Raw genomic sequence first — 20234 nt, forward strand, 5'->3', positions numbered from 1 at the left:
CCAGCTGAGACACTCATTATCTCGGAAAAGCCAAAACTGCTTACTCAAGACAAAGCAGTTTTGGTCTCTGGTAGGGAGGCAGTGCCTGGGAAGCCTCCGGCGGTGGCTTCTAGGAGGGACAGGGAAATACAAACGCATTATTATGTCATTCAGTGCTTCCCATGTGTGTGTGTCCCTGGTAGAAGTACAGCATAATCTGGTCTGTGGGCTGTAAGGAGGACACTGGGCCTGAGAGGGTGGACGTAGGAAAACAGTGCAGGTGACAATGGGGCCAACATGCAGGGTGGCCCAGCAGCCTCTCACCATCCTTGGCACATGGGGCCAACTACACCCAACCCCCCAGCACTGTGGGATCTGGGATGGAGAAGGCACACACATCTGCTGAGCTGAGGTAGGTGGGCACCTGCACGCTGAGTTTCCCAGCAGCCGGGAAGGTGGGCACACCTCGCCCAGCCTCAGGCCCCAGGGTGGGATTCCCAAGGCTGCATTTGGGTACTCCAAGCCTGAGCATATCTGGGCAGGTGTGGGTGGTGGGGTGGCCCTCCCACCCCACAATCATGCTGCCAACAGGCCAGTGAAGCAGGCTTGGGGCAGGTCTTGGATGCCCAGGGTTTAGCCTGGGCTCTTGGCCTGCAGTGAGCCCTAGCCTCTATCTTCCCACCCTGCCCTTGCATTTCTTGTGGGGCCTGGAGCTTGGTCCCAGCTCCCAGTCCGGCCTTGGTCTAACCTCCTAGTTTGGGGGCTGGGTCCCCCAGCTAGAGCTCACCCAGGCACAAGCACTGCCCACTGTCCCCAGCCAGCAAGATGGCTCTCCTGAACCCCCTTCTCTGGACCTCACTTCTTCCTCTGTAGCGGCCTCCATTTCTGCACAGCTCCTCTGCTCTGGTCTCCTTACTCCCACAGCAGGCCACCCCAAGCTCCTAGAACTGCACCCCTGGCCTAGATGTACCACCCTGTGGGACTGTCCTGGGAGGAGGCTGTCGCAGTCAGACTTGTGTCTGGAGGGTGGAGGCCTGGAGGAGCATGCACACTTCTGGGGAACACTCCCCAGACAGAAAGAGGGAAGCAGGGCCAAGCACTATCCTCCTGCCACCATCGAGACACCCTCGTGGCTCCCAGTCATAGCCGTGTGGCTTCCAGACCGGGGTGAGCGGCTGACTCCCACGGCGGGGCTGCTTAGTTTACAACTGCGGTTACCCACTTCGTCTACCATCAGGTTGGCATGACCTTGGCAGGCTCAGCTCTGAGGCTCTTCTAGCTCAGGGAGCCCTCGACCACAGCCCCCACCACACACCCTCCCCTTGTTGTGCACAGCGTCTGCTCCCACTGCATCTGGGGAGTGAACCCAGGGAGGAGGAGTAGCAGCCACTGAAGGCCAGTGTGGCAGCTGTGTCCCTACTGTGTGGGCAGAACTGACCCGCTGGGCTAGCTACTCAACTTGGGGCCCCGACCTTCCTTATCGAGGCATGAAGTAACTGCAGACTGTACCAGAGTCCACACCCAACTCCAGTTTCCTCCAGACAGTGAAGAAGAATGTCCTTGCCCAACAACGGCCGACTGAAGGAGATGATTTGAGAACCCGGAAGCTAGCTGGGGGGTGCTGGCTTTGGGAAACACCGTGGAACCGCAGGAAATGGAATGCTGACCCTTCAAGCACCCCTGGTCACCTGCTCAGGGACCCCGGGGCTGGAGCCAGGGAGCCCTGTGCCAGGGCGGTGGTTGGGGCGGGTACTCACGTTGATCATAGCATTGGATGTGATACGGAAGAGGGTGGCCCGCTCGTTCACCACCTTCAGCTTCTCCCCACTCTCGGATGGGATCTTGAGGCCGTCCAGCTCTGTCAGGGAGCGCTGGAGCGCGGCGCCGTGCTTGGCGATGAGGTCATTGCACGTGCTGAGGTCATCTAACTTCAGGGAAAGATTCTTCAGGGTGTGGTGCAGCTCGTTCTTGTCAGCTGGAGTGGTAGCCTCGTCGTCATCCCCAGAGTCATCTGTGGAAGAAAATAGAGTTGTTACGGTCATTATGAACAGACGTGGTACCAAGAGGTCTGCACAGCCAGGTCAAGCAGGGCAGGGTGGATAGCGCCATTCAAAAAACATCACTCCCCAAGATGGTGCCCATTCCTGTTCCTGGCCAGGGTGAGGTGCCTGGCCCAGCTTTCCCAGGGTGGGGTGAGCAAGGGCCCACCTGAGTCAGTGGGAAGGACTGTAAAGAGAGCCCAGCTTGAATGGCAGGGCCAGGACTGGGCTTTGGAGGCCGCAGGACTGCAGGCACCCACCTGCGTGCAGGGCACCAGCTCCCTATGTTGTGGTGTGCAGGGAACGATGGGCTATGCTGGGTGGCGAGGTAGAGACTGCTCTGTGGGCACAGAGGCCTCTAGAATGGAGCCCGAGCTCCCTCCTTGGCGTCGCAGGCCTACCCCAAGCCAATCACTGCCACCCAATCAATCTCACTTTGCTCTCTGATCATGCCCATCCCCCAGCCACACCAGTCTGTCCCGTTCCCTGCAAAGGCTTGAGCGCTCTTGTTTGGGGCCTTTCCCACCATGTTCCCACTGCCTGGAACCTTCTCATACCTGCCCCCACCAGAGGTCCCACCCCACCCACCCCTTTGAGGGCCAGCCCAATGCCACCTTCTGTCTAAACGCTGCCAAAAGAACCTGGGAAACATGACAAAACCCTGTCTTCTACAAAAAACAGAAAAATTAGCCAGGCATAGTGGCATATGCTGGTGGTCCCAGCTACCCAGGAGGCTCAGGTGGGAGGATCACCTGAGCCCAGGAAGGTGAAGGCTACAGTGAGCCATGATCGTACCACTGCACTACAGCCTGTGTAACAGAATGAGACCTTGTTTCAAAAAACAAAACAAAACAAAACAAAACCCAAAACACAACAACAAACAAAAACAAAGTCTACCAAAAGACCCCATGTCACAGTTGAGGCTCCCCTGTCCCTGCCTTCACTGATCTCCCTGCAGGAACACAGCCATTCTCACTGATGGATTGCCTTCTGTGTGCAGACATGCTGTGGCCTCTCAATGGCCTTGCAGGGTAGGGACCAGATCATCCCCAGGCGACAGATGAGGAAACTGAGGCTCTGAGAAGTGAAGTCATGCCCACGCTGCCTGGCTGGCCACCCTCTTCCTTTTGGGCTGCTGGGGCCTCCATGAGAGGAACAGGCTGTGCCCTCTGCCAGCTCCCACGCCCCCTCTTACCTCTCTCTCACGCAGCTGCCCAGGGCCCTTTGACCTCCCTTTCCTGCCACCCAGTCTGCATGCAAGGGCATGGCGCTGTGGGTGTCTCTGTGGGGTGGCGCATCACAGTAGGTGGGGCAGGAGGCAGCTGGCCTAGGGCCACAGGACACCAAGAGGCTCACACCACCCCATGAGTCCCAGAGCCTGTAACTGCCAAGGGGTTTCTGAAATGCCTTGTTTAGAAATAATCAGCAAAAAACTTTTTTTAGATGAAGAAAATCTGTAACCCAAGATTTAAGATATTTTTCAAAAAGAATGCATATTGTGAGAGAATGTTTCTTCCCACAGCAGGCAAGGTACACGGAGGTGGACATGGCTGAGTCACACATGGTGTCCATGGCAGGGTCAGGCCAGCCAGCTGTATGGGGCCTGAGCTGAGGGGAGCTGAGGAGGGTGCCCACAGCATACCCTGTCACCCTCTGGCCACAGGGGCCTTGGGCCAGCATCCAGCCAGGAGGCAGGGAGCCTCCCATCACAACTGCAGCCCCCAAATGACAATAACTTGTTATTCAAATGACCGCCTGCCCCTCTCACGGAGGCCCCAGCAGCCCGGAAGGAAGACAGTGGCCAGACAGGCGGCCCGAGCATAGCTTCACCTCTCAGAGTCTCGATTTCCTCATCTATTGCTTGGGGATGGGACAGTCCCTACCCTGGCAAGGCCATTGAGAGGCCACAGTGTGTCTGCACACAGAAGCCCAACTGTGACCCCCAGACATCTGGAGGCCACACCGGCTGGGCCAGGGTCTGGGCCACGCCTCCGTCAGTTGTTGCTCTGGGCCTCACGGTGGAGGTCTGTAGAAGTGACTATTCTTCCCTCCCTGCAGGCAAGAAAATGTAGGTTCCGAGAGGCCAAACCACCAGCTTAGTGCCCAGTTATTGAGGGGCAGGGTTGGGATCTGAGTCCAGCTCTGTCTGTTCACAAGTCTTCCTCTCTCTGGATTGGCCTTAGAAAGGCTCTAACAGCTGATGTGTACCACACCTTTCCAGATGCCAGGCTGTGGGTGAGGCGCTGCCTCAGTTAATGCCTGTGATGACCCCGCGAGGTGGATCTAGGAGCAGAAAGGTACGTTGAAACTGCCCAGGGCCACGAGGTGAGGGGATTCCTGAGCAGCCAGGCCTCTGGCTTTAGAGCCTGTGCTCTTACCACCTGTGCCTGAGGCACGTGTCATCTCCCCAGGTTCAGTACATCTAATAACCAGAACGGCCAGCCCCCTATCCATCGGAATGGCCCCCGGCTCAACACGGGGAGGGCCTCAACGGGGCATGCCCAACGCAGATGCGGGTCAGCCCAAATGTGACCCCTGCTCTGTAAGCAAGAGCTGGTGAGAGGCGCAGTCAGTCTAACCATAAGCATCCTTCCGTGTGGTGGGTGGAAGCAGGTAGCCACGTTTCTGTCTAACTTGCTTTTCAACAGTACACCTTAGTAAGCAGCCCTTAAGGTCCAAATTCAGCTCCCCAGGGACACAGGCACATGCTTGTTCTGGCCTCAAGTCACTGGCCATGTTGTTGGGGCAGGATGGGAAGGCACTTGGGCCAGCGATTACCCACGAGCACAGTCTGTTCTGCAGAGACAGGCGGGGAGAGGTCCCCTCAAAGGGACAGAGAGATCAGGAGAAGGAGAGAGGTTAGGACGAGAGAGGGAACGAGTGAGCGAGTGAACGAATGCTTCGGGGCCCGCCTAGGCCCATGGATTCCTCCCGGGGTTGGCACATCACACACGGGAAGGCAGGGTTTGAAGAAGGTGGGGGTAGGGGGTGGGACACAGAGGAGCAGGTTGGAAAGGGGAGAAGGTGAGGGGCCTCTGGCACAGACCAAGGAGCCTGGCTCTTTGTCCTCTGGCAAAAGGGAGCATGTGGTAGTTGACACAGTCCATGGGAAAGAAGACTGGTGGCAGGTGGAATCACAGGCGGAGAGAGGGACAGAGAGGCCAGGAAGGGGTGGGCTTGGGCAGGAAGGACCCCTGCACCCAGCCCAGGCACACTGATGGTGGCTCCCACCCAGCTCCAAGGCCATGAACGACCTGTCACAGGCACGCTCCCATGTGTACCCACACACGCACCAATCCCTCAAGGGAAGGTGGCATCACCCACCTCCCATGTTCTCACAGCAAGACAAGGATGCTGGGACACACACAGAGCACAGGGGTGTGGGCCTCACCCCAAGCCCAGGCAGAGGCAGAGCTGAACAGTGAGGGAGCTTGGCCTCCACATTAGTAAACTCTGGCCACCCTGAGTCCAGAAGTCTCAGTTCAGAACCGAGAGAGAATGATTTCCTGTCGTTTTAAGCCACTTGTCTGTGGTAATTTATTATGGCAGCCCCTGGAAATTAAGACATGGCTTGAAACAACACACATTTGTTTTTTTTTTTTTCCATTTTTTGAGACAGTCTCATGCTGTCGCCCAGGCTGGAGTGCAGTGGCGCAATCTTGGTTCACTGCAACCTCTACCTCCCAGGATCAAGTGATTCTCCCACCTCAGCCTCCTGAGTAGCTGGGATTATAGGTGTGCACTACCACGCCTGGCTAATTTTTGTATTTTTAGTAGAGAGGGGGTTTTACTATGTTGGCCAGGCTGGTCTTGAACTCCTGACCTGTGATCCGCCTGCCTCAGCCTCCCAAAGTGCTGGGATTACAGGCGTGAGCCACCGCGCCCATCTAGAGTTTACTTCAAATGACAGAGGCTCGGAACCAGGGGAGCCCTTGTTTATTTACTGTGCCCCCATACCCTGTTCCCCACTCAGGGCTCTCTTTGACCCCTGCAATAGGTGGATCTGGCTAAGGAGGCCACAGGGTACCCCCTCAGGGATGGGACCCCTCTATCATCGAGAGGCTCCTAGGAAGGAGTGGGTTTCCATGGAAACATCTAGTGCAGGGGAGCCAGGTGGCCTATTTTTAGAAGTGGAGCTTTTTTCTCATCTTTGGAGGAAAACAGATCAAGTTTCTCATTGGGGAAACCCTGTTGGGGGCAGCTTTTTGAAACCAAGAACCTGAAAGGCTGCCTAGGCTGGTTATGGATTGGGAAGGAGGTGACCCGGTGGTGGTGTTAGGGCAGAGGCCCTGTGGCCACCCCCCTGTGCACTGCTTGCTTATTTTGGGGAAACTAACTTTGCCCTCACCTGCCCGTGAGCTCCTCCAGGGTTAAGGCAGAGATGTCCAGCAGGGACCCATCCCCTCACATGTCACTGGAGAGGAGAGCAGCCCTGAAGGGTGGAAGGATGGCACTCATTCTGCTCACTGCACCCACACTGGACGAGTTTTGGGGGATGTGCTGCTAAGAGGGGTCCTGGCAGGGGACAGGCTGGTGGGGCCTGGGGGTGGGGAGTGGCAAGAGCAGGGGCCTAGTGGAGGATGATGGGAGCACTCGCAGGGTCCTGGGTGGGGAAGGACATTCAGACAGCCCATGTCCAGCAAGGCTGGAGCAGCACCCACCAGCGCCCTGTATCCTTTCTCCTTCCTGGTTCTTCAGCCCATCCCAGTGCCACATGCGGAGACCCTGCACCCTTGGTGCTGACTTGGGCACTTTCCCACTCCCGTGCCGTGCTGCACACATGCATTGTGGGACATCTTTCTTGCCTCCTCTGCCAGAGCCCCAGTGTGGGTCACTTCAATGGTGCAGTGCCTGGGGCCCTCAGGCTCCCTCCTTTGGGCTCCCCAGCACTGGGCCCCTTCACCAACCTCTGGCTAACTGGAGTCACATTTGGGGTATCCAAATATTTAAAAGAATGTGATGTAATCCTAGCACTTTGGGAGGCCGAGGCAGGCAGATCACCTGAGGTCAGGAGTTTGAGACCAGAATGGCTAACATGGTGAAACTCCATCTCTACTAAAAATATAAAAATTAGCTGGGCATGGTGGTGGGCACCTGTAATCCCAGTTCCTCGAGAGGCTGAGGCAGGAGAATTGCTTGAATCTGGGAGGCAGAGGTTATAGCAAGCTGAGATTGTGCCACTGTACTCCAGCCTAGACGACAGAGACTCTATTTCAAAAAAAAAAAAAAAAAAAAAAAAAAAAGAACGTAGTGGCTTCTTTGAGGACATGGCTCATAACTTGTTCATCTCCTACATGTCCACAGACCAGGCAGGGCCCTAGGGGAAGCAAAGAAAGAGAAACCTTGCCCTGCTCCCCACTCCCTACTCCCCATAGCAGGTGTGCCTGCATCAGTGCAGGGTAGGGGCTGCTGTGCTGGGGGCTGATATCCAACTGTCAGTCACCTGCAGGATTCACTCTGACCCGTGGACCTCCCTCGGGCCCACAGTGTGAATAATGGAGACGGGCACTGCTATCCCTCCCCTCTCTGCAGAGCTAAGTTCAAGTATGCAGGACTGGGAGTGGGCAAGGCCTAGTCCCTGAGCCCTGGCAACTTTCCAGCCCATGACCTTGTCCTCGAGCGGTCACTGCTCTCGGGGACTCCCATCACAAGTCTCCAGACCCCCAGAGCAGGGCGTTCATTCCATCCTGAGCGCTACCAACTTCAAGCAGGGCATGCATCCTATTTTGTCACAGTCTGGCAAAGAGACACTCCACCCCCACGTGGGGGCTCTGAGGAGAAACAGCACAACGGTGTCAGTTTCCAGTGTGGACTGTGGGGGCACTGCACCCTCGCCAGAAGACAGCCATTCCCAGCCCGTGTGGTTAGCGCCTCCAGCATTCAATGACAGCAGCTTTGGTGACTTTGATTTAGATTTTGGGAGGGCTGTTAAGCTGCCTGAGCCCGATCACAGAATCCAATCAGCCAGATGCTGATAACAGAGGGAAAGGCTTGGGGCTGGAGTCCGGGGGATATCAAGTGACATCACCATGTTTGAGAATGAACAGCCCGGTTGCTGGGTGACTGCCTTCTCTGCACTTCCAGCTGTTGGGTGGTTTACCACACGTTACATGTATTCTGCGAGCGTCACCCCCAGAAGAGGAAAGGGCGGCATGGAGAGTTAGGAGCCCACCCAAGACCCCAAGCTTTTTTTTTTTTTTGAGACAGAGTCTCGCACTGTCACCTGGCTGGAGTGCAGTGGCACAATCTTGGCTCATTGCAACCTTCACCTCCCAGGTTCTAGCAATTCTCCTGCCTCAGCCTCCAGAGTAGCTGGCATTACAGATGCCTGCCACCATGCCTGGCTAGTTTTTTGTATTTTCAGTAAAGACGAGGTTTCACTAGGTTGGCCAGGCTGGTCACAAATGCCTGACCTTGTGATCCACCCGCCTCAGCCACTGAACCACTGCGCCTGGTCTTTTTTTCTTCTTCTTCTTTGAGACGGAGTCTTACTCTGTCACCCAGGTTGGAGTGCAGTGGCGCGATCTCAGCTCACTGCAACCTCCACCTCCCAGGTTCAAGTGAGTCTCCTGCTCAGTCTCCCAAGTAGCTGAGATTACAGGCATGTGCCAGCAGGCCCAGCTAATTTTTGAATTTTTAGTAGAGACAGGGTCTCACCATATTGGCCAGGCTGGTCTTGAACTCCTGACCTCAGGCGATCTGCCTGCCTCGGTCTCCCAAAATGCTAGGATTACAGGCTTGAGCCACTGTGCCTGGCCTGCTGATCTTTACCGACAGCCTAGTGGCACCTGCTACCCCCATGGTCCTGGAGGCCAAGAGACCACAGCAGCCTGCTAGGCCAGGGGCTGCGGGACCAGGTGGGCCCCCTGCCCAGCCTGTCCTGCTGGTGTCCTCCAGCCTGGCCTAGAGGGGGCAGGTGGGGAACAGAAGCCCTGCCTTGGAGTGGCACCAGAGGAGGACCCACCTCTTCCAGGCTATGGCTGCCAATGCTCTGCCCACTCAGGCAATGGAGAAGGAGAGTCTGAGAGGTCTTCTATGAGCTTCTGAAAGAACAGGGAGCCTCTGACCAGACACAGGAGTGGTCATACAGGAACCACTGGGTGAGAGTTGGGGAGATGACTTCAGGCTGCAGGTAGGGCTCTGAGAAGGCTTTTGGCAGGAGGTGGCAGCTTTACAGCTGGTACAGGATGATGACTCAGTGGTGGGTGGCACAGGAGCAGGATGCTGCTCCAGCGAGGGGAAAGAGCGGGAGCCCCAGGACAGAGGTGGAATGGGCCAGTGCTCGGAGCCTGAGCCCCCTGAAGCTGCAAGTGGGAAACAGAAGCGGCGAGGGCCCCTGGGAGCAGGAGCAGCGCCGCTGAGGCACTGCCAGTCCTTCCTGACTGGGGAACCCAGAAGGATAACAGATCTGCCTTACCCAGAGTGGGCCCTGTGGGGATTCTGCCACAAAAGGGATCATTCATTAAAAAAAATAAAGACCCCTGGGTAACTGGACAAGTGACGCCGCTCCTGGACAGGAGGCAGGCGGCTGGAGACTCCGAGAAGTTCAACCCAAGGATGCTGGAAGGCACGTCAGGATCTAATCTGATGGAAAATCAGATAATAATAAATAATAAATCACGAAACTCTGGCAGGCAGATGGAAAACCCAAGCCAGAGCACCAGAGTCATCTCAGTTCTCCGGGCCTCTCGGTGAGCCCCTCCCCCCTCGTCTCCTGCTGCAGCGAGTGCCGAGTGTGCCTGGGGCATTGCGGGAAGCTGAGGAGACAACATCTGGGCTCTCCGACAACTTCACCAGGAGAGCGGTGCAGGGCTTCCGCCCTACCAGGGACACCTATAACCAAGGCCAGGGTGGGGCCTGTGGGACGGGGCACCCAGGCCTGCCATATAAATATCAGGCTTTGCTTCCATTTCACTGGAGCTGCCGCGGCAGAAACCCCATCAAACATGAATCTGCCGGCCATGGCGGCTCACACCTGTAATCCCAGCACTTTGGGAGGCCGAGGCGAGCGGATCACGAAGTCAGGAGATCGAGACCATCCTGGCTAACATGGTGAAACCCCGTCTCTACTAAAAATACAAAAATAAGCCAGGCGTGGTGACATGTGCCTGCAGTCCCAGCTACTCGGGAGGCTGAGGCAGGAGAATGGCGTGAACCTGGGAGGCGGAGTTTGCAGTGAGCCAAGATTGCACCACTGCATTCCAGCCTGGGCGACAGAGCAAGACTCCATCTCAAAAAATATACATAATAATAAAATAAACATGAATCTGTAGGCTGGTCTCTGTGGGGCTGAGTCTCATGACTTCTCAGGGGAAATCACTTCCCAATACCCCTGGGCTGGCTAGAGAGCTCAACAAACACAAATCTCGGAGGACAAAGAAATTCCCCTCTTTCTCTTTCACTGGGGGAACCAGGGCACATGGTCAAAGTCATGAACCAAAATGAGGGGTGAACAACAGAGGCACATGAGATAAGCCAGGGCGGCTCCTCACTCGGAAGAGGGCTGTGACCTAGAGCTGCATTCTTTGCTCGGCTGTCCTTGGGATGATGGACAGCACTGGGCAGCCAGGCCCACGCTAGGAAAGTCACACAGGTGCAGAAACGGAGCACAAAATAGCGGTGCCTGCTCCAATTCTGGCATCCACCGTGATGCTGAAGACAGCCTGCTGCCCACAGCTTCCTTCAGCCAGCAGAGCACCCAGCCCACCCACAGCCTCCAGCCTACCAGGGTTTCCACAGGGTCGTCTTGAAGGAATGAGGGTCCCTGCCCTAGATCCAGCTCTGTGGTGGGCTCACTCACTCACCCTGTCCAGGTTTGAGTTTCCCCCCAAGGTAGAGAGGTGGCTGCCCAGGCCAGGACTTCCACAGAGCTGTTCTCGAGCCCAGCCTAGCAGATGCATGAAGGACAGACCCTGTGCCAGCTGGGCCCAGGAAGCTGCCTGGGGCTTCTGCCCTGGGGCTGCAGCCCCCTCCTCCGGTGTGAAGTGAGCCTGGTGAGATGCGCAGCTTCTCCCCGAGCCCTGTGTGACAGCATGGAAGGGGCCCAGAGCTGAAGCACTCAGGCTCCCTCTTCCTCCTCTGATCCCCTGCAGTTAAGACCAGTGGTCCACCTGCTTCTCAGCAAGGCCTTAGCTTCCTGGGTTGCCTGGGTTGGCTGGTTTCTAGACAAGAGCCTCCTCTTGTCTAGGGCTCACTCTAAACCCCAACCCACCCATCTGCCTGCCCACCACCTGCTCCGAGATATAACCAGAAACTCCCGCCTGCAGGCTCAGCCTCCTGGGTGATGGGACTGCCTGGTAACTTGCGGGTAGAAGGATATATATATATATATATTTTTTAACTAATGAACTGAATTTAAGATTCGGGCATCAATATCATAAAAAAGATTCTCTAGGAGACTTTAATGCTGTAGCCAAGGTAAGATCCACTGGGTTAGATGCTACCTCAGGTCCTGCCAGCTTTAACATCCCATAATAGCAAGTTCCAGCTCCATCCATTGCTCCACATTTGTCCCTCATGGCCCAGGTGCTGCCTCCCAGCTCTGCAGAGGGGCCGGGGGCGGTGGCCAGGCATCCTGGCTCCAGGGCCCCCTCTCCAGTGCTCCATGCTGCCTCCTGGGTAACCAAAGGAGAGGAAAAAAGCTCTCCGAGGGTCCTGACATCTCAGGAAATTAAACTTTCCTTTGTTCCACATTGAAGTCTAGCCTTTGTCCACATAACACAAATTCAGTTTGGTGTTTTGCTTTTTCATCTGGCCCATCATGCTTTTCCCAGTCTCTAGGATTTGGTTCCTTGTTAGCAGCTGCCCCATATTCCACCTGGTTATAGGCCATGGCCTCCCATGGCACCAGCTCTTTGGGCCGTAGAAGGCCCTGTTTTTCAACCCTCGTTGGTGTGAAGAGGTGCTGCCCTTGGCCCATCTCCTAGCCCAGCTCCTCTGAAACCACTGGCCCTACCAATGGGCTCGCCACACGGCCTGGTGCCTAGCTTCTCCCAGCCAGTCACCAGGCACCAGCAGACCTGGTCACTCTGCTGATGGCTGTAGGGTCAGCAATCGCTGACCAGTGAGGAGGATCCTTTAGTGGACAAGGAAGAGACCCGCCTATGTGAGCATTTCCTTTGACACAATGCAAACACCTGTCTCGAGGCCAGAGCAAGAGGGACTTTGTTCTAAAGTGGGTATCTGGCGACCCACACCGGAGAAGCCACTGATCTCGGAAGGTGCCAGGACTGTTGAGCAGGTCACTGGAAACTACTGGCATGGGATGCCACTTTCCTGGCCTGGAGACAGCCCCCGCGGCTTCTCCTTGGAAATCATCTGATGCCCTGGTAATCACACTAAACCATTTTCCACATGCGGCTGCCTCTAGGTATCAATGTTGGAGCGCAAGCTGAGACAGAGGGCTCTGGCGGGGAAAGGGTTCTGCCACTAGGAGCCATGGGGCCCTGAAGGGGTGGGGGCTGTATCTGCCTGGTTGACGCTCACAGCCTGGAGCTGGATGTATGGGAGGTGCTAAATAGGAACCTATTGGATGAATGGATGGCACGAGAAATATCAGAATGGGAAAGCTTATTACTATTATTATTATTATTATTATTGAGACTGTGTCTCGCTCTTGTCGCCCAGGCTGGAGTGCAGTGGCACAATCTTGGCTCACTGCAACCTCCATCTCCCGGGTTCAAGCAATTCTCCTGCCTCAGCCTCCTGAGTAGCTGGGATTACAAGCACCCGCCACCACACCTAGCTAATTTTTGTACTTTTAGTAGAGACGGGGTTGTACCATGTTGGCCAGGCTGGTCTTTAACTCCTGACCTCAGGTGATCTGCCTGCCTCAGCCTCCCAAAGTACTGGGATTACAGGTGTGAACCACCATGCCTGGCCAGGAAAGGGTTTTGTAAACTGTGCAGTGTGCAGGTATTTGCCGTGAAGAAGATAAGGGTACTGTGGGGTTAGGAAGAGTGCAGGTTTTGAGTTTTTCTTTCTGCTGCCCCTGCCTCTTGAGCTAATAAAGGAGTAAAAAACGAAGTGAATCACAACCGGATTATCTTATGATTCTCTCCATGAGTGGTCCCCCTTGGCCAGGCCTAGCTGTGCAGTGCCTGCAAAAATCCTCTGTTTCCCCTGGCACACTTTCTCTGGGCACCCTCCCACCTCTTCTGGCTGCAGTGTAGTGGGCAGGTGCTCTAGGAGGCCTGTCAGCAACATTTACTGACAGGCTGGGTTGGCCGAGTTCTGCGGGGAGCAAGGAAGAGACCCACAGTGCCTGCTGAGGGGAAACCTCTTACTCCACACAGGCAGATTCATGTGTCTTAAATGAATAGGGGATGAGGGGGCCTCCTTAGTTTACTCCAAGTAAGACAGGCCTTTCCCTTTCATGACTCAAGCAGACCTGGGAGTCCCACCTTATTTCCCACCCCATGACCCACAGTTATTACTTAACATCTTAACCTTCAGTCTTCTTCTGTAAAATGGGTTAATGCCTGTAAAGTGCTTAACACAGTGGCTGGCCCGCAATGAGGAGGCTACAAGCATTGGCCATTATTACTTGGCTATAAAATGGACCCATGTTCAAGGTAGAAAAATAAAAATGCTCTGTAGAGAAAAGCAAAGCACAAAGTAGCAAAGAAACAATCTCCAGTGATTCTCGCCAAGGTAACCTTGGCCAACCTGTCCCATATCGGTCGTGACTATTTCCTGCCCATTCAAATGCACTGAAGAGAATGGGGTTCTCAGCTTAAAGCATTCATCTGTCCACCAATAGGCTGTGTAACTTCACACAGGTGCCCTTCCCTGGGCCTTGGCGTTTGCTCCTGTAAAAGGAGGAGCTCCCAGGGAACAAGCCCACATTTCTCTGTAAACAAGGCCCCAGCTGCTAACACAAGCACTAGCCCTCCAGGCCCACCATTGCTTCCCTCATCCGACCGCCTGCACCCACATGCCTGCTGGACTGAGGGGGGGTGGTCACCCCCATCGCCTAGAGGGTCCCTGCCAGAAGGGCTGCTGCAATCACTACTGTGGGCTGGTAGCTTCCAGGGCACAGCTTGGTGAAAAGCTATCCAAGCAGTTTTTGCAAAGGAGAAAAATCAATCTCAAAATAATGAGGCTCCAGAAAAGACCACATTCAGGAAGGAAGTTGCTTAAGAGCAGCTTAGCCAAAGACAAATGAGGTGGGACTTAAGCCAGTCCCTTTCCTCGAGAGGGAGAAAATGCAGAATGTCAGCCCCAGCCTGACAGCCCCTTGCTTGGGTCACCTCCGCACCCCGCCACCTGAGAGGCCAGCTGCTTCCCTAAGGGGCCAGTAGGCTTCATTCTCTGGGTTCTTGGCAGTTACATTTTTTACTATAAATTCATATTTTTTTTCTATTTTCTGAAAGAAATGAAAACTAGAAATTCCAAGATATGATGGTATTTTTCAAAAACCCAAAGGTGAATAATTGTTCCTTAAAAATGAAGGGCTTTTGGCTGGGCACAGTGGCTCACACCTGTAATCCCAGCACTTTGGGGGGCCGTGGCAGACGGATCATTTGAGGTCAGGAGTTCGAGACTGGCCTGATCAACATGGCAAAACCCCGTCCCTACTAAAAATACAAAAATTAGGTGGGCATGGTGGTGCATGCTTGTAGTCCCAGCTACTCGGGAGGCTGAAGCAGGAGAATTGCTTGAACCTGGGAGGTGGAGGCTGCAGTGAGCTGATATCACACCACTGCACTCCAACCTGGGCTACAGAGCAAGACCCTGTCTCCAAAAAAAAAAAAAAAAAAAAGAAAGAAAGAAAGAAAGAAAATAAAAAAAAGGAGGGCTCTGTTTCCAACTGCCAAGTCTCAGTGACTAGTGGCTAGGAGCTGGTGCTTGGGCAGAACATTCTGATTCAGGAACCTTCTGGTGTGGAGGCATGGTGGAGGTAATAGGCCACAGTGAAGCCAAGGGAGGGAAAAGGGGCAGAAATGGAGAGATGGAGGGATGGAGGGGTGAAGGGGTGTAGGGGTAGGGGGCAAAAGAAGTAAAAGAAGATCCTTATCTCAGAGCAGGGCTAGAGTAGGGGCCACCTGCCCACCTCAGGCCATGCCAGCGGATTCTCTACCTCAGTTCTCAGGACCCCACTACTCAACAGCTGATCCCTCAGCCCACAGGAGGCTCCTCAAAGCTCAAGCAATGCCAGGTCCCCAGAGCCTGGCTGGGACCTTCCTCTCAACTCCCCAGGGGCCCCTCACATAGCCTACAGGGATGAGGAAGAAACCTGGACACACCCAACAACGCACATACCACGCAGTCTATGATGATGGCTGAAAATGACCTGGCAAAATCTGAACTCTCCTAGTCAGGCAGGCTTGAATTACAACCAGTCTGCAGAGGTCCAGCAACTCTGGGCCAAGTTTCCACCTAAGACCTATTTCAGATTAACTCGATAATGGCCTGGATGGGCCTCCTCTTAAATAGGTCACCCTGTGGCTGCGAACTTTCTGGTGTCCTTGCCCCAGGCCTACTAGTGCTAGAAGAGACAAGCTCTGATTAGCATGTAGTGGGGGCCATGAGGCTTTGAAGGGCTGTGCTGAGGAATATCAAAGGCTGCTTAGGACCAGAGGGCCTTGGAGCCTTGGAATAAAAGGCCCCTTTTCTTAGAGCAGGTCTTGAAGACAGAGACCTGCGCAGCACCAGCAACAGCTACCATTCTTGCTGACAGCACAGAGTCACTTTACTGTTCATTAAGTATTTGGCAAGACAGTCCCCCTGGGGTAATCACATTCCTGTGCTGTGGGCTCTCCTTCTGGCCCCCTTTAACATCAAGGGTGCTGAGGTTCTGTGAGGTAAAGGTGCCAGCCCATGGTCATCTGGTGGGCACCTTTCGCTCTGGGATTCTGAGAAGGAATGGGCGAGGGCAGTAGGGCATGTAAGCCAGAAGACAAAGGAACAGCATCTTCACTCTGCTGAAAGAAAAAAGCCTAGAACTATATAGCCTGTTAGAAGCCCCTTCCAAAATGAAGGAGAAAAAGACATTTTCAGACAAGTAAAACCTGTGAGAATTTGTTGCAAGCTGACCTACTGATATGGTTTGGCTGTGTCCCCCACCCACATCTCATCCTGAATTGTAGTTCCCATAATCCCCACATGTAGTGGAAGGGACCAGGTGGAGATAATTGAATCATGCAAGCAGTTTCCCCCATCCTGTTCTCGTGATAGTTCCCATGCGATCTGATGGTTTTATAATGGGCTTTCACCCAACTTCGCTCTGCTCTTCTCCTTGCTGCTGCTATGTGAAGAAGGACATGTTTGCTTCCCCTTCCACCATGATTGTAAGTTTCCTGAGGCCTCCCCAGCCATGCTGAACTGTGAGTCAACTAAACCTCTTTCCTTTATAAATTACCCAGTCTTGGGTATGTCCTTATCAGCAGCGTGAGAACAGACTAGTACACTGACTCCATAAGAGGTGTTAAAGGAAGTTCTTCAAGCTGAAAGAAAAGGATACCAAATAAAGGCTCAAAGCTAGACAAAGGCAAGAAGAGAGAAAGATAAATACGTGAGTAAATATAAAAGATGCTGGTTTTTTTTTTTTTTTCACTTTAAATGTTACTTAAAGATAACCATATAGGGTGGGTGTGTTGGCTCACACCTGTAATCCCAGCACTTTGGGAGGCTGAGGCGGGTGGATTGCCTGAGGTCAGGAGTTTGAGGTCACCCTGGCCAACATGGTGAAATCCCATCTCTACTAAAAATTCAAAAATTATCTGGGCATGGTGGTGCATGCCTGTAATTCCAGCTACTTGGGAGGCTGAGGGAGAAGAATCACTTGAATCTGGGAGGCGGAGGTTGCAGTGAACCAAGATCATGCCACTGCACTCCAACCTAGGCAACAGAGTGAGACCCTGCCTCAAAAAAATAAATTAAAAAAAAACTGTATAAAGAAAACAAAGTGTATTGTAGAGTTACATCCATCACAGGTAAAACAGGACACAGTACACACAATGACACAGCAAAACAGGACACAGCACAGACAACAGAAGTACACTGTTGTTAAGTTTCTTAGGGTTCAGCTGAAGTGGTGAATTATTTGGAAGAAGAAGACTGCTGTAAGTTAAAAATGCATACTGTAAACCCTACAGCAACTACTAAGAGAAGTGAGGCCGGATGCAGTGGCTCACACCTGTAATCCCTGCACTTTGGGAGGCCAAGGCGAGTGGATGATGAGGTCAGGAGATCGAGACAATCCTGGCTAACATGGTGAAACCCTGTCTCTACTAAAAATAAAAAAAATTAGCCAGGCATGGTGGCATGCACCTGTAATCCCAGCCACTTGGGAGGCTGAGGCAGGAGAATCGCTTGAACCCCCAGGAGGCAGAGCTGAGATTGCACCATTGCACTCCAGCCTGGGTGACAGAGCAAGACTGTCTCAAAAAAAAAAAAAAAAAAAAAAAGAGGTGAATAGCTTATGAGATAATAGAAGAGAGAAAATTGAATACTGAAAACAACAGGAAGGGAGGAAAAAAATGAAAAGTAGATGAGACAAAACAGCAAAATAGATTTAATAATTACATTAAAATCGTCTTAGCACTTCAATTAAAAATCAGAGACTATCGGACTGGATAAAAAAAGCAAGATTCATTATATGTTAACAAGAATAAAACTCCTTTAAATATTAAAAAATAGATAAAATAACCAATCATATGTTTTCTGCAAGAAATACACTTTAAATATAGTGATACAAATGGGGTAAAAGTAAAAGACTGGGAAAAGAAACACCATGCAAACAGCAATCACAGGAGAGCTGGAGTGGCCTTATTAACTTTAGAAAGCAAATTTTTGGACAGGGATAAAATTTATTTTTAGAAAATAAGATTTAAAATTTCACTATGACAAAAGAGTCAGTTCATCAAGATGACGCAAACTCCTCAATGTGCCCGTGCCTCGTGACAGAGTTTAAAGGTACTTGAAGCAAAAACAGAAATAAAAGGAGAAAGACAAATCTAACATTATAGTTAGGGGTTTCAATACTACAATACAATATAGTTGATAGAAGTAGACAAAACTAGTATGGATTTAGAGCACATAAATCTTCAAGTCTCCTTTATCAACTGAATTGACCTAATTGACATTTACAGAACTCTACATCCTGCAATGGCAGAATACACACATTCTTTTCAAAGATACATGAAACATTCACCAACATAGAATGTATGCTGGGCCATAAACCAACTCTCAAATTTTAAACGACAAAGAGTATCTCCTCTGGACATGAAAGAAGTACCATTAGACAACAATAACAAAAATATATCTAGAAAAAACCCTGAATATATGGAAATTAAACCAGACACTTTTCAATAGCCAATGGGTTGAATAACTGGAAATTAGAAAACATTTGGAAATGAAAGATAAAAAAATACAACATATCAAAATGTGTGAAATGAAGCTAAGGTAGTGCTTGGAGGAAAATTCATAGCTTTATGTATTTATTTTTGGAAAATAAGAAAGATTTAAAATTAATAATTCAAGCCTCTACATTAGGAAGCTAGAAAAAGAGGAGTAAATTATATTCAAACTGAGTAGAATAGAGATAAAAGCAGAAACCAAAATAAAAACAGAATTTAAAAAGTTAAACTAAATACTTTGAGAAGCTTTTCTTTGAAAAGATCAAGGCCGGGCGCAGCCGGGCATGGTGGCTCACGCCTGTAATCCCAGCACTTTGGGAAGCTGAGGCGGGTGGATCACGAGGTAAGGAGATCGAAACCATCCTGGCTAACAAGGTGAAACCCCATTTCTACTAAAAATACAAAAAAATTAGCTAGGTGTGGTGCAGGGCGCCTGTAGTACCAGCTACTCAGGAGGCTAAGGCAGGAGAATGGTGTGAACCTGGGAGGCGGAGCTTGCAGTGAGCTGAGATCGTGCCACTGCACTCCAGCCTGAGCAACAGAACGAGACTCCGTCTCAAAAATAAAAAAAATTAATTAAAAATAAAAAAAACAAGAAAAGATCAATAAAATTGATAAACCTCTAGCTAGAACAGTCAAGAAATAAAGAAAATACAAATTATCAATGATAGAAATGAAAGAAGGAACATTATTATTGATCTTGTTGACATTAAAGGATATAAGGATATTATGAAAAAAGTTACACCAATAAATTCAACATTTGATTAAATGGAAAATTCCTTGAAAGAACAAATTACCAAAAATGACACAAGAAATAAAAATCAGATAAGCCCTTTATAAAGAAACTCAATTTAAAAACCTTTTTCTCAGAGAAAACTCAGGTACAAATGGTTCCACTGGCAAGTTCTACCAAATGTTTAAGGAAGAAATAATATAATTCTTACCCAAAGTTTTTCAGAAAATAGGGGGTAGAAACAATTCACAATCATCTTATGAGGCCAATATTACACTGAAAGCAAAAGCAGGACATCACAAGAAAACTACAAGACCCCAAACCCTTATGAATATGGATGCAAACGTCCTTGACAAAATATTAGCAAACAGAATTCAGCAAAAAAGGTAACACATTATGAACGTGGAGTTTATCTCAGGCATGCAAGGTATTTGAAATACAACTCATATTAATGGTATTAAGAAAAATGTAAATTCAATAAATACTGAAAAAGTTTCTGGCTGTAAGATTATTTAAAAAACAGAAATACTAAAAATGTATTTAAAAAATTTAATAAGCATTCATGATAAAAACAGAAAACTAGGAAGAAGGAGGAACTGCCTCACCATTATAAAAGGCATCTATAAAAATCTTACGGTTATCATACTTCATGATGAAAAGTTGAACTATTTTCTCTAAAATAATTTTTCCCTATTCCTAAAACCAAGAGTAAGGCATGTCTGCTCTTATTACTTCTACTCAACATTATACTAGAAGTTCCAGTCAGTGCAGTAAGGCAAGAAAAATAAACCAAAAGCATACGGGTTAGAAAAGAAGAAATGAAAAAGCTTTTACTTACAGATAACATGATCACATTGTGTTAGAAAGTCCTAAAGGAATCTAAAGAAAAGCCACTTGAACTAAAATGTGAATTTAGAAAGACCGTGGAATAAAAGGTCAATATATAACAATCATTTTTCTAAAATACTAGCAATGAACAACTGGAAAATAACATTTAAAAATAATACCATTTGGGCCAGGTGCGGTGGCTCATGCCTGTAATCCCAGCACTTTGGGCAGATTATTTGAGGTCAGGAGCTTGAGACAAGCCTGGCCAACACGATGAAACCCCATCTCTACTAA

The 20234-nt window shown here is 51.0% G+C and overlaps 1 protein-coding gene across 5 annotated transcripts in view; it reads right to left on the bottom strand.

The window, feature by feature from the left end:
* OSBP2 (oxysterol binding protein 2) overlaps window positions 1-20234 on the bottom strand; it is a 239448-nt gene that overhangs the window by 46305 nt on the left and 172909 nt on the right. For all 5 annotated transcript variants that reach the window (XM_073006810.1, XM_007975430.3, XM_007975431.3 and 2 more), the window contains one exon: window positions 1737-1990. In XM_073006810.1, coding sequence (XP_072862911.1) covers window positions 1737-1990 — 254 coding nt within the window. The remainder of the gene's footprint in view (window positions 1-1736; window positions 1991-20234) is intronic.

The sequence above is a fragment of the Chlorocebus sabaeus genome, chromosome 19, assembly GCF_047675955.1.
Source record: "Chlorocebus sabaeus isolate Y175 chromosome 19, mChlSab1.0.hap1, whole genome shotgun sequence".
NCBI lineage: Eukaryota > Metazoa > Chordata > Mammalia > Primates > Cercopithecidae > Chlorocebus > Chlorocebus sabaeus.